This window comes from Belonocnema kinseyi, chromosome 1 (assembly GCF_010883055.1).
Source record: "Belonocnema kinseyi isolate 2016_QV_RU_SX_M_011 chromosome 1, B_treatae_v1, whole genome shotgun sequence".
NCBI classification, from domain to species: domain Eukaryota; kingdom Metazoa; phylum Arthropoda; class Insecta; order Hymenoptera; family Cynipidae; genus Belonocnema; species Belonocnema kinseyi.
The window spans coordinates 128,293,312-128,306,242 of record NC_046657.1 but is presented as its reverse complement, the minus strand read 5'-3'; the positions used below and the strand labels follow the sequence as shown (position 1 = coordinate 128,306,242).

The 12,931-nt window shown below is 26.9% G+C and overlaps 1 protein-coding gene across 1 annotated transcript in view; it reads right to left on the bottom strand.

Moving 5' to 3' along the window:
• The window catches only part of LOC117179960 (prolyl 4-hydroxylase subunit alpha-2-like), a 57,875-nt gene extending 45,767 nt beyond the window's left edge, over window positions 1-12,108 (bottom strand). Inside the window, exons 1-2 of the mRNA XM_033372220.1 lie at window positions 11,955-12,108; window positions 3,511-3,582 (exon numbers count right to left, since the gene is read on the bottom strand). Coding sequence (XP_033228111.1) covers window positions 3,511-3,582; window positions 11,955-12,108 — 226 coding nt within the window. The remainder of the gene's footprint in view (window positions 1-3,510; window positions 3,583-11,954) is intronic.
• Window positions 12,109-12,931: the final 823 nt, after the last annotated feature.

Sequence of the window (12,931 nt, the reverse complement as noted above, 5' to 3'; positions counted from 1 at the left end):
ATTTGAAAGATTTTACAATCTGACCCTCATATTATTTCAATAAGGATAAAAAGGTTTCCTAATTCCATGTATGAGAAAATAGTTGAATTTTCATAAAAAAACTAATTTTCAGCAAGAAGAAAACAAATTTTCCACAAAGGAAATTGACTTTCTACCAAAAAATACAAATATTAAATAAATTACATAAATATTCAGAAGAAGAAATTTGATGCTATTTTATGAAATTTTCAAACTAAATATTAAACTTTCTTAGATACGAAAATTTAAATTTTAATCAATAATAGTGTTGTTAAATATAGTTTAAAGTGAATTAATTTTCAATAGAATATATAATGAGATATATAGTTAAAATCTAAGTCAAGGAATTTAATTTTTGGTCTAAAAATCAAATTTTTAACTAAAATTATGAATCTTCAACCAAAAAAAATTAACACTTAAGAAATAAGTTTAATGTTGAAACAATTAGTATAATTTGCTACCTAATTCAATTAATTTTTTAACCTAAAATGTAATAGTTGATATTTAAAAAAAATGTTGTTAAAAACAAAACAAAAAAGATTTGAATTTGAATAGCAACTTTTTATCAAATTGTTAAATTCGAAACAAACTAAGTCAATTATAAACCAAATAATAAATTTTTTACAAGAAAGTATGAGCTCTGAATAAAAATAAATTAGGTATTCTTTAGTAAACGGCTAAATTTATCATCTATATTGTTACCTTTGAGCTCTGAACACATATTTTCCCTAAAAAAACTTCAGTTTAAAGCCTTTTTGAATATATCAAAGCTAATAAAATTCAGCATGAATCCGCCATGTATAATTTTGAAAAAGGTTTTTTGTTATTTTTTTTTGCGTATAATAAGAAAAATGAGAAAGTAATTTTTTTCGAGTTATTATCTGTTTTTGAGAAACCTTGGATACAAGACAAAATACTAAAAATCAATTAAGCAACTATACTGAAAAGTTGTCTGATAGCTGAAAAATTGTTTAAAAATTGATTTTATTTATTATAAACAAATCAGTGAGTGAAAATCGATTCACGGTCATTGACAGTAATTTGTAAATTGGTTCGCACAAAATTTAAACATGTTATAAACAAAAATCGTCTTAATTAAATTCATAAAAGGTAAATAATTTTTCATACAATACTCAAAAATAGAATCTTTAAATTTTAAATAAGTAAATTAATTTTTATTTAATAGAAGAACATTTTTTACAAAGCTTTTTGCAAATCTTTATAAATTTTGAAAAACATTCTAAATTTTTTGTTCGGAATCTTTGAAAATATATATTTCGTTTTTTAATTTTTTTTTAATCTTTTCAAATTTTTAATTAGTCTTTAAATTTGTTTCAACTTTTAAATGACTCTTAAACTTATCATATTCGTTGTAGAATTTTGTAATCTTGCAAATTTGAAAAATGTTGCTTTAAAGTCTTTTTAAAATTTTAGAAAATTATTTTAAATGCTCATTTTTGAATCTCTTCAAAACTTCTAAAACCTTCAAATATCTTTTTATAAGATTCAAAGATATCGTAAACTTTTTTATAAATCACACTAGAAAACTTCCGAATAATAAAATTCCGGAATTGGAAGATTTCCGAATAAGAAAATTCGTAAATAATAGAATCCCTGAACTGGGTACTTTCCAAATAATAAGGTAAATGTTTTTTCTATATATTATTTATTTACTCAGATAAAATAACAAAATATTTTTATGGAAGAATTTTTTTTTAATATGTAAAGGTTTTTAAAATGAGTGTTTAGAGTTAAATAACATTAAATGAAAAAATTTATTTCTTCATAAAAAATATTGTTTTGAAAATGTTCACTGTGTTTAAAACAAAAGTGCAGCAATTGTTTGAAAAAAATCGAATTGTCAATAAAAAAAATTATTTTCTTCTGAATTCAAACAAAAATTTTAAAACATTAAAAAAAATTTTGGATAAAGGAATTCGATTTCCCTATTTTTGTTTAATAAATAATATATGTTGAAAAAGTTTTTATTATTTAAATTTATGAAGTTTATAATTCGGATGTTATATAAAGTATGAGGTTTTATCATTCTATAATTTTCTGGACGGGAATATTCCAATTTGGGATTTTCATTTTCAGGCATTCTTTTTTGAAATTTAAGGAAATAAATTTCAATATATCAAAATCTTTTTCAATTTTCTTTTGAAAATCATTTTGCAAAATATTTTTTTCTTCTAACTCTTCGAAAATCTATTCTTTGTGCAATATCTGAAATGTTTTCAAGATTTAATTTTTTTTTTCATCCTTAAAGAACTTCAAAATCTTATGAAAATCTTTTGAAATAATTAAACTTTTATACAGAATTTCAAAATGCTGCGAAATTAGAAAAATTGTATTAAAATCTTCCAGATTCTTTGTCGAGATGTTTCTAAACATTAAAAACTGAAAATTTATCAAAATTTTAAAAATATAATGAATACCCAATGTTAAAAAATCTTTTATAATTAAAACTTCTTTTCAATAAATGATAATAAAAAATTAAATAAATGATAATAAATATTTCTCTGGTATTTTTCACATTATTATTTAGTATTCTTTTTTATTATTATTTATTGTTTAAAATAATTTTTTATTTTTCATTTATTATTTTTTCCTAACGTTTTCGAAAAGTCTTCTAAATTTAAGAAATAACTTTAAAAATTAGAATTATCCTGAAATCTTTTAAGATTCTTAAAAAATTTCCAAATATTTTGTTCAAAATTGTGAAAAATCTACATTTATCTTTCAATCTCTTTGAATCTCAAACTTGAAATTGTATTTTTAATTCTTTAGAGCTTCTAAAGTTCTCTTAAAATGACTTAAATTAAAAACATATTTTTAAATCCTTTTGAGTATTCTCTTATAATTAGTTAAAAAAAGAATCTATTTTAATTTGCATAGAAATCATAACGAAATTTTCATTCTCCAAAAGAATTTCAAATTTCAAGATCTCCACTTTTTTAGTATTTCAGAATCTTTAAAACTCGAAATATTTGTTAAACAATCAAATTTTTCTTTAAATTTGTTATAAATCTAACTAAATGTCGGAATAATAAAATTCCTGAATATTAAAATTTCCATAAAATAAAATATCCGAAATGGAAAATTCCCGAATAACAAAATTTTTAAACTGAAAAATTTTTTGATTTGAAAACTTCCAGATTAATAAAATCCCTCAATTCTCATATTGTCATTATTAAAATTATTATAAATTTTTACTTTCTCAAAGAACATGAACAAATAAAATAGTTTTAAAATGAAATTAGTCTGTGTGCTATTATTTGCATTCAAAATGTTACGCGAATGACGGAAATTTGTTAGAATCCACACAAAAATCTTTTAAATAAATATTTTCAATTTTTTATAACTTTCAAATAAAAATGAAGAGAACATTTTCTTGTCTAGGGTTTGGATATTCTCTCATTCTTAAGGCTTTGAAGACTTGTTGATTTAATTAATAAACAACTGCAAGACAATTCAAAAGATGTAACTTACTCGGAGTAGCTGGGGGCACGTGCTTGCACGGTTTGTACCCCAAAGAGAACATGCTGCCTTGTAAACTGAATTCTGTAAAAAAAATCGATGACAAACAGTATCATTTTAACAGATAACTGAAAATTCAGAAAAATTTGAGACATAATTTTAACATTGAAAAAAATTTTGAAAAAAATCAGATTTTTGAAGATTTCGCCACGAAAAGTTTAGGAGCTTCTTAAGCATTTTGGAAGATTTCAAGAGAATTAATTTTTCTTTTATGATTACTAGGAAAATAAAAAATAATTTTTTATTGGGTAACATTATTTTAAGAGAATATTCAAAAATATTTTAAAACATTACAAAAGATTTTTTAACTTGTCGAAAAATAATATTGACAATTTTAGGGTAATTTTCTTTTTTAAATTGTAGGAAAATTTTGAAGCATTTCATTAAGTACATAGAAGATATGCAAACATTGAAAAAATAATTTAAAATTTGAAAAAATTTAAAGAATATAAAATTTGAGATTTTTGAAGAGAATAAACAAATTTCTTAATTTATTTATGAGAATGTTAAATGTTTTTTTTTTAATGAAAAATTAATTAAAAGTTTGTTAAATCCTTTTAGATGTATTCATACATTGGCGAAAATGTATCTGGAAGACTGTGGGGCAAGTTTTTAAAGCTTTTTTCTAAATCTACAAAACAGAGACTACAATTTTTTTAATTGATAAGAATTAAAAAATGTTAGGTAAAATTAGAGTAAGGTTTTAAGAGCATCAACATTTTTCTTAAGTTTGCCAGGAAAATTAAAATTGATATTTTTTTGCTAAACATTACTTTAAGAGTATATTCAAAAATATTTTTAAACATTTCAAAAGGTTTTTTAAATTGTTAGAAAAAAATCTTTGCAATTTTAAAATATTTTTTGTAGGTTTTGAAATAGTTGACAACATTTATGGGAAAAATTTAAAGCATTTCAAAAGATATATGGAAGATATTCAAAAATTTCAAAAACATTAAAAAATTTGAAAACATTTGAAAAAGTTCAAAAAAAGTAGTTTCTTCGTGCAAAATTACAATAAAAGAACAAGATTTTTCTTGCATGAGAAATAATTGAAGAACAAACTGCTATGCAAATTTATAAAAAAATTTTAGTCGAGAATTTTAGTTTCAATTATCGTTATTTATAATTTTAAAAACAATTTTAAAAAATACATACAAAATGTATAATAATAAATAATAATAAATACAAAAATGTATTCTTTGGTCAAAATATTTAGTTATTGGTCATTATTGTATTTAAAACAATAATAATATTGATTAGAAAACAATTTTTTATCGAAACCGTCACTTAGTTTCCCATTCACTTTTACGCTCGCTTTGCTACCTGTATTTTTGCTTAAAAAATTTACCTTTTTTAGTTGAAAATTCACGTTTTTTGTTGAATAATCATCTTTTTTTTAAAGTAAATTTTTGGATTGAAAACTCACCTAGTTGGATCTTTTTTTGTAAAACAAACTTTTGTTTAAAGTTCATATTTTGTTGCTGATAAGTGAGCTGAGATATTTTTGGATTAAAACTGTTTTCTCTGAAAATTTGTCTTTATGATTCCAAAGTTCGTATTTTTTAGTTGAAATATTGTATCCTCCTTATATAAGAATGCAACTGTTTTCTTTAAAATTTAACTATTTTCTAGAAAATTGACACTTTATTTAAAATTCCTATTTTTGTTTGGAAAACACAATTGAAATATTTTTGAAAGGAAATTCAACTCATTTTTAAAAAATTTGTCTTTTTGATTCAAAAATACAACTGTTTTAGTAGAATTTTCATATTTTTGGACAAAAATGCAATTCTTTAGTTAAAAATTTCGAAGTCTTGTTAAAACGTCATTGTTTTTGTTTAAAAATTCGATTATTTAGTAGAAAATTAACTTAATTTTTGTTTAAGATTTATATTCTGAGTTTCAAACATGAACTCTAATCTAGTAAAAATGTAATCTTTCTTGTATAAAAATACAACTATTTGTTAGGGAACTCAACTATTTAGTTAAAAATTAATCCTTTTTGGTTAAAAACAGTCGTTTTTTTTGCGATTGAAAATTCCATTTTTCTTGTACAAAACTATTTTTGTTAAAAAAGTCATATTTTGATCTTGAAAATTCAACTTGAATCTTTTAAGGATGAAAATTCTACTATTAAAAAATAAAAAAAAATAAAAATTCATCTCTTCCAGGAGAAATTTTATATTTTGCGGACAAAAATACAACTAGATGGTCGAGAATTATATAATTTTGTTAGAAAGTTATCCTTTTATGTTAAAAATTCATTTTTTATTGTTAAAAAAAACTCATTTTTTCTTCATCTGTTTTAGTAGAAATCCTTTTTAGTAAAAAAAAATAATTTTCTTGGTTAGAAATTTCATTTTTTTCGGGTAAAAATGCATCAGTTTCATGGACAACTAGTTTTTTCCTGAAGCCACATTTTTTGTTTGAAAACCTAATTTTTATAGTGAAAATTCGTCTGGTAGCTTGAAGGATCAAAAACCTAGATAACATATTATTTCTTTCTTGAGTGAAAAATCTTTAATTGTTGAAAATTCGACTTTTTGGTCTAAAAATTATTTTTTTATAAGCATAAATTTTAGTAATTGGAATATAAACTATGACACTTTTTTGTTGGAAATTTATGTTCTCAGCTCTAAAATTCAACTATTATATTAAAAATTCAATTATTCTGTGGAAAATTCAAGTAAAATTTTACAATACTTACCAACAAAATTAAAAATAAAGATCAGGGTGGCCACCAGGATGTAAAGCAACCTCATTTTTTTCAAAATGTTGGAAAACATGACTAAGGCGTCAGTTTTAGAACAATTTCACTAATGAAATTTCTGATATTTCCTGTATGTATACCATTCTAATATTTGAGTTTCACCTTCCTGATCACGAATCGTAAACTTGCATTGCGTTGGAAGTACATTGAGCCAACCTTGGCATACAAAGATTCTAGGTACATATAGAAGAGAAAATTTAAATTGTAAATAATTGTTAAATATTTTTAAAAAATTAGTTTCTAAATTTGTTGTTAGCTCATTATGATTTATGAACTTCTTTACATGCTCAAAGAGATAAGAAAAATTAAATTATGGAGAAAACTTATTTTGAGGAATTAAAAAAAAGAAGCTTTTTAAATAATTCTTAAAGATTTCGAAATTAAATTTTGTGATTTAATTGTAAAATATTTTTAAATTATTCATGTGTAACTTTAAAACAATAATTTTGCGTTTTTAACATTTCAAAAGGTGTGGAAAAAATATGAAAGACTTTAGGAAAATTATTTTAACTTTTTAGGAATTAGAACAAGTTAAGGTAAACTCAAATTGCAGTGCGTCAAGAGAATAAAAAAAATATTCTGAAGATTCATTCGAAAACAAAATGCCTTTTTTCTTAATGAATTCTAAGATAAAATTGAAAAGGATTACAAAAAATGTTTAATTATTTCTTGAAATTTTGAAAAAGTCTATGAAAGATTCAAAAGCAAAATTTTGCATAATAAATAATTACAGAAAAAATTTGTGTGAGTGTAAGAGATATTTAATAATTTGAAATGATTTCGAAATAATAAGAACCTACTATATATTTTAGGATTTTTGTAAGGTTTCAAAGAATGTAAAAAAAATCTTGAGGTTCCTAGCAAAAATTGAAATGATTTCTTATTTTGAAAAAGTAATTTTGAGAAAATTTAAATAGATTTCAAATCATTTCAAAACATTTCTAAAATTGTAAAAGTAAAATTTGAAATTAAGTTTGAAAAGTTTATAATTTTGCAGGTTAAAAACATGCACGAAAAATTTAAATAATTTAAAAATATTATGAGTTTTAACAATTTTGAATAGATTTATAAAAGAAGAATATTTTAACATTTATGAGAACATTTCGAATGTTTAATTTTCAATTTTTAATTGAAAAATATTTCGAAACGTTTTAAAAGATTTCCTTAAGTTTCGAAAAAGAGTAGAAGATTTCAAAGCAAAGTTTTTCAATTTGGCCATATTAAAAAATCGAAGGAATAATTAAAAGACTTAAAGAGATTGAGAAAGAATTTATGACTATTAAAGATTTGCAAACTTCATATTTTTAAAATAGTTTTCAAACAAAACTTATAGAAACTTTAGAGGAAATTTCGAAGGTTTCAAGTAGTTGAACAAATTTTTTTAAATTTGTAGGAAAACTGTGAAGATTTTAAAGAAAAATTTGCCTAGAAATTAGAAAAAAATTAAAAAGGTTTCAGAATACTTTAGACATTTTAAAAATAATCTAGAGGATTGAAAAAGAATTATTTTACAGAATTTTGTAAAATATTAGGAAAAATTCGAGCCTTCTTAGAGAATGCTTAGGACTTTTAGAAGATTTGAAGAAATAATAAATAATTATTTAAAATTTTTTTAACTTATCTGCTATATCATCAGAGATTGTACCTTACCGACAGTAGATCAACGCTCCAAACCATGAAGGCAGAAAATCTACACAATATCGATCAAGTTAAGAATCTTCAATAACAGAAAATGCTTAACGTCTTACAGAGCCCTAGATGGAAAATAATATTTTTAAATTAAAATTATTTCTTGAAAAAAAGATCCTACTCCATCTTCACTCAATTGGGAAACGAACCACAAAACTTCTGATTTCCGGTCAGGTGCTTTTCCAATTAAGCTATTAGAGGAATCAGAATAAGAACTCTTAATTCAAGAACATAACGCTAATTTTTAGCTAGGTGTTAATGGTACAAATAATTATTAAAAAATTTTTTAATTTATCTGCTATATCATCAGAGATTGTGTCTTACCGACTGTAGATCAACCCTCCAAACCATGAAGATAAAAAATTTCTACATAATAAAAAGATGGAGTAGGATCCTTTTTCAAGATTTAATTTAATTTTTTTAATCATCAAATTACAATAAAATAACATTCAAAAAAAAATAAAAAAATAAATAAAATTGCATGACCAACGTTTCGATACGGTGATTGGTTGCATTTATTTTCGGTATATCTTTTATATAAGATAGATTCGCAAGTTTGAGTGTCTATCATCTTAATGTTAGGCAGATGTCTTTTACAAATTTTGTAGTTATCGATTTGTTTACAAGACTGTATAGTAGTTATGTCAGTTTTGGTCAATAATCCTTTTATAATTGCGATGTTTATTTCGCTAATATCTAGAAGGTGTTGGTAATTTTTTTAGTTGTTGGCGAAATGCTAACGGGTGCGAAGACAGTACTCAAATTCTTGGATTATTTCCTTGAGTATAGCAGGCGTGAGTATTTGCGGGTATGGAATTCCGTGTTTTCCGTCGGTTTAAGCGGTGATAGCGGTATCTATATCCTCAGCGGTTTCGTCAATCATGATTGCTGCTATTAATAATTATGAGTTAATGTAACTGCCTTTTGCAACTTTGTTTATTTCTATACTAGCATTTCCTGCAAATTCTCTTTCTTTGTTTTCCTGGGCCTGGATTATTTTATAGTTCTTTGAGGATGAATCTAATATCACTTTTAAAATTTGTGTAGGATTTGTTAGGATGCTTGCTAGTTGGCTATTGTCGTTATAAATTTCATCAAATTTATTGTTGATTTTTGTGAGGTCTGAATTAGATAGTGTTGGTTGCAAATAAAATCTTGGAAATATCTCCAAAGAAGTTAGCTAATCCTATTTTATAACGCTGTTTTCCTAATAGCTTCTTCAAGATAGCTTTTTTCGTCAGTAGTCGTGTAAATTTTCCTTCCAATAATTTAATTTCGTTTTGCGGTGTACATGTTCTACTGCATGCTAGTTTGATCAGAGTGATGGGTTCGCTAATTGTATTGACCCTGTCTTCGTTGGACGTCATGTTGATTCCAATTATTAGTTTCCATGTTTCATGATACAGATGTACTTTTGAGACCTCTTCGTTGTAAATATTTCCTTGGATGGGTGTCAACGTGAAGTTTGCTCTAGCTGTCGTTGTCAGAATCAGCAGTAGCATCAGTATTTTCATGATGTTATCTAAGTGAATTTTAATGTTTTTATTTCTTATTTTAATTTCTAAATTATTATTGGCTATTAGTTTCGTTATCTCATGGGGTCCCTTCCAGCTAGGGTCAAGCTTGTTTCTTTTATTGTTGTTCAATATTTTAACATGTTGTCCCATTTTGTATACAGGGTGTTTTATGATTATCTTGTCATTCAGGCGTTTCTTTTTTTCCATTTCAATTTCTATTCGTTGTCTAGCTTTTTCTATATTTTCGTCATGTTTTTTCTTCCATGTTTTGATGAATTCTTGTAAAGTTAGGTTAGGGAAGTTAGGAATCGTCGCTTGAATGTTGGGGTCACGTCTGAAAAAGATTTCGGAAGGTGAAAATCCTGTTGTTTCGTTTTTTGTTGTGTTAATTACGAAATTAATGTACTTAACCTTTTCATCCCATTCTTTTAAGTTCTCTGAAAAGGTTGTTTTTATCAGATTCGTCAGGGTTGAATGCATTCGTTCGATGTTCCTATTTGATTGGAGGTGGAAAGCTGTTGTTTTGGTATGTTTTATTTGGAGGACTTCTTCAAAATGTTGGATAAGTTCTGATAGAAAATTTTGACCGTAGTTTATACATTGTTTTAATAAATCTTGCTGTATTGGGAATAATCGAGAGAGGCAGTCGCTACTTTATTTTCTTTTCCTTTTACATATTCGATTTCGTACTTGTATTCTTCCATCCTGAGTCTCCATCGTAATAATCGAGAACTAGAATTTTTCACATTGTGATGCCATGTCGAAGCTTTATGGTCTGTTTGTATTTTAAAGATTTTTCCTAATAAATATTGTCTGAGTTGCTTTATTGCCAAAACAATTGCGAGTAACTCTTTCTCTGAAGTTGTGTAAGTTTCTTTAGCTTTGTTTAATGTCCTCGATATGAAGAGGCATGGGCATCTATTCTGAAATAGAACAGCTCCTAAATCATGATTTGAAACATCGGGTGTCCAATCAAATATTGCATCCTTTTGCGAGAGTCTCGTTAAAGGCGTCGCGATACAGGAGAAGTTTTTAATGAACTTTCTATTATCCAGTCAAGCCTAACAAGCTTTGCACATCTTTCACGGTTTTTAATGTTTTTAAATTTTTAATAGCTTCTACTTTTTAAGGGTTTGGTTTACTCATTCTGATGTTATTAAGTGTCCTAAATATTATAACTCTGGTTTTAAATATTCGCAATTAGTGGGTTCTAGGTGTAAGCCTAATTCCTTTACTCTCTGCAGTACTAATTGCAAGTTTTTATTCTGTTCTTGTAATGTGCTGCTAAATATCACGCTGTCATCGATGTATGCAAAACCGTTTTTACCCATTAACCCTCTGAATGCGTTATCCATTAACATTTGAAAGGTTGTGGGTGCATTCTTTAAACCAAAGGGCATTCTGTTGTATTCGAAGCGTCCTTGCATGGTTGAAAAAGCAGTATATTTTTTACTTTCTTCCTTCATTGGTATCTGATGGAATCCAGCGCTCATGTCGAATGCAGAGAAGAATTGAGCTTTCCCTAGCTGGTATAGAATGTCGTGTATCACAGGTGGGGGGGGTAGGCATCCTGAGCTGTATCCTTGTTTATTTGCCTATAATCTATCACCATGCGTTATTTATTGCCTTTTTTCGAAATGACCCAAAGTGGAGAGTTGAAAGGTGATTAGGAAGGTCTGATAATACTTTTGTCTAAAGGTTTCTTAGTTTCCTCAAGCGAAAATTTTCTGTATTTTTCCGGTAGTTTGTGAGAACAAAGGTTTATTATTTTTCCGGAATTTAAAATGATTTCATGCTCTGTTAAATTTGTACACGACAATGGCTTGTGCGGTAATGAGAAGCCTCCTTGATAAAGTGTTATCAGTTTTTTGATATCCTCTTTCACCTGTGGCTCAAGGTGATTAATTCTGGAGTTCCTAATTACCTCTTTTATGCGTTGGTAATTTCCGAGTATGACATTTTGTGATTCGATTGTTTTCGAGTTGGTATGGCAGGAACGAGCTCACGTAATATTATCATATCTCACGGTACTTGGAGATTTAACCGGTTGTGGTTGGTAATTAAAGTAGGATACTGTCAGATCTTTATTCTTTATCGCGTACAGTCCGTCTGGGACAGCGTCGTGGTTTTCTATTCATACGTCTTGGTCCTTATCGTCAACAGATACTTTGCATATAGTTGAGGTTTTATTCTGTATGTATTTGCCTTCTATTATCAGTGTTGTTTTCTTGTTGTTAACCACTAAATAATCGGGAGTGATTAGGTTGCGAGTAAATTTATTGAGAAACGGTTGAACTATTATTCCTTCTTCCACACTGGGGTAGTCATGTTGTACAATTTGGAATAAGTACATCCTTCGGTGGATTAGTGTGAGTCATTTCCCATGGGGACTTTTTAATTGAATTTGAATCTAGGTATACCGGGTGTTCTATGTTCCTTTATAATATTTATTGCGGCTCCTGTGTCCAGTAACAGTTTGTATTCCCGTCGCAATTGTTTTCCTCTAATTGCCTGTAATTCTCCGCATACAGCTGGGATTCTGTTGAGTCCCTGTAATTGTCGTATTCTGTCCATTCTTCTTGAGTTATTTCCTCCTAATACACTTTTTCCTGTGGTATCGTTTCTAAAATATTTTCCTTCTTTTGAATTTGATGAATCTGTGGTGGTCGTTTTTGGTATTGTCCGTTGGGAAACCCCTGAGGTTTGAATTAACATTGGGACGCAAAGTGTCCGATCTTGCCGCATTTGTGGCAAGTCGTTCTACTTTTATCAATTTGTGGTGGGTTTTGAGTGCTTCTAACACCTGTCGTATTAGCGAAGGGTCTTGGTGAGAGGTTTGATCTAATAAAAGTTCTTGGTACTGATCGAGGTGCGGGTGCCACTTTAGCTGGCTGCGATTCTCTTAACCACATTTCAGTTTCGGCTGCGAAGTTTTGAGCTTCCACAATTGATTTTGGTTTTAGTGGTCTTACCTGTAAACCTATTTCTCTTTTTTGGTTAAAAGATTTTATAAACGTGAGTAAAAATCCTGGTTGCGTGCATTGCATTTTTGCCATTTGTATTTGTTTAATAAAGTCTTCTACTCCTATGTTGTTTTGACCGTTGAGAATGTCTATTGTTACTAGGATTTCTTTTGCGGGGATCGGGTCTTCTTGTTCTATTTGTTCTTCACGTATTCTTTTCAGGTTTTCTTTGAACAAATCTCTATTTCTTTCAAACCTGTTTTCACTTGCTGCTTCTGCTTCTTCGTCCTCTGTGATGAGATCTTCTCTATCTGTTTCTATTTCCCCTGGTAACCCCATTTTCTTAGCTAGCCTCACTATTTCTTGTTGTCTGTTTTTATTTTCTTTGATCAAAATTGCTGTGTTACTTGTACTGGTGTTTAGTGTTACTGTTA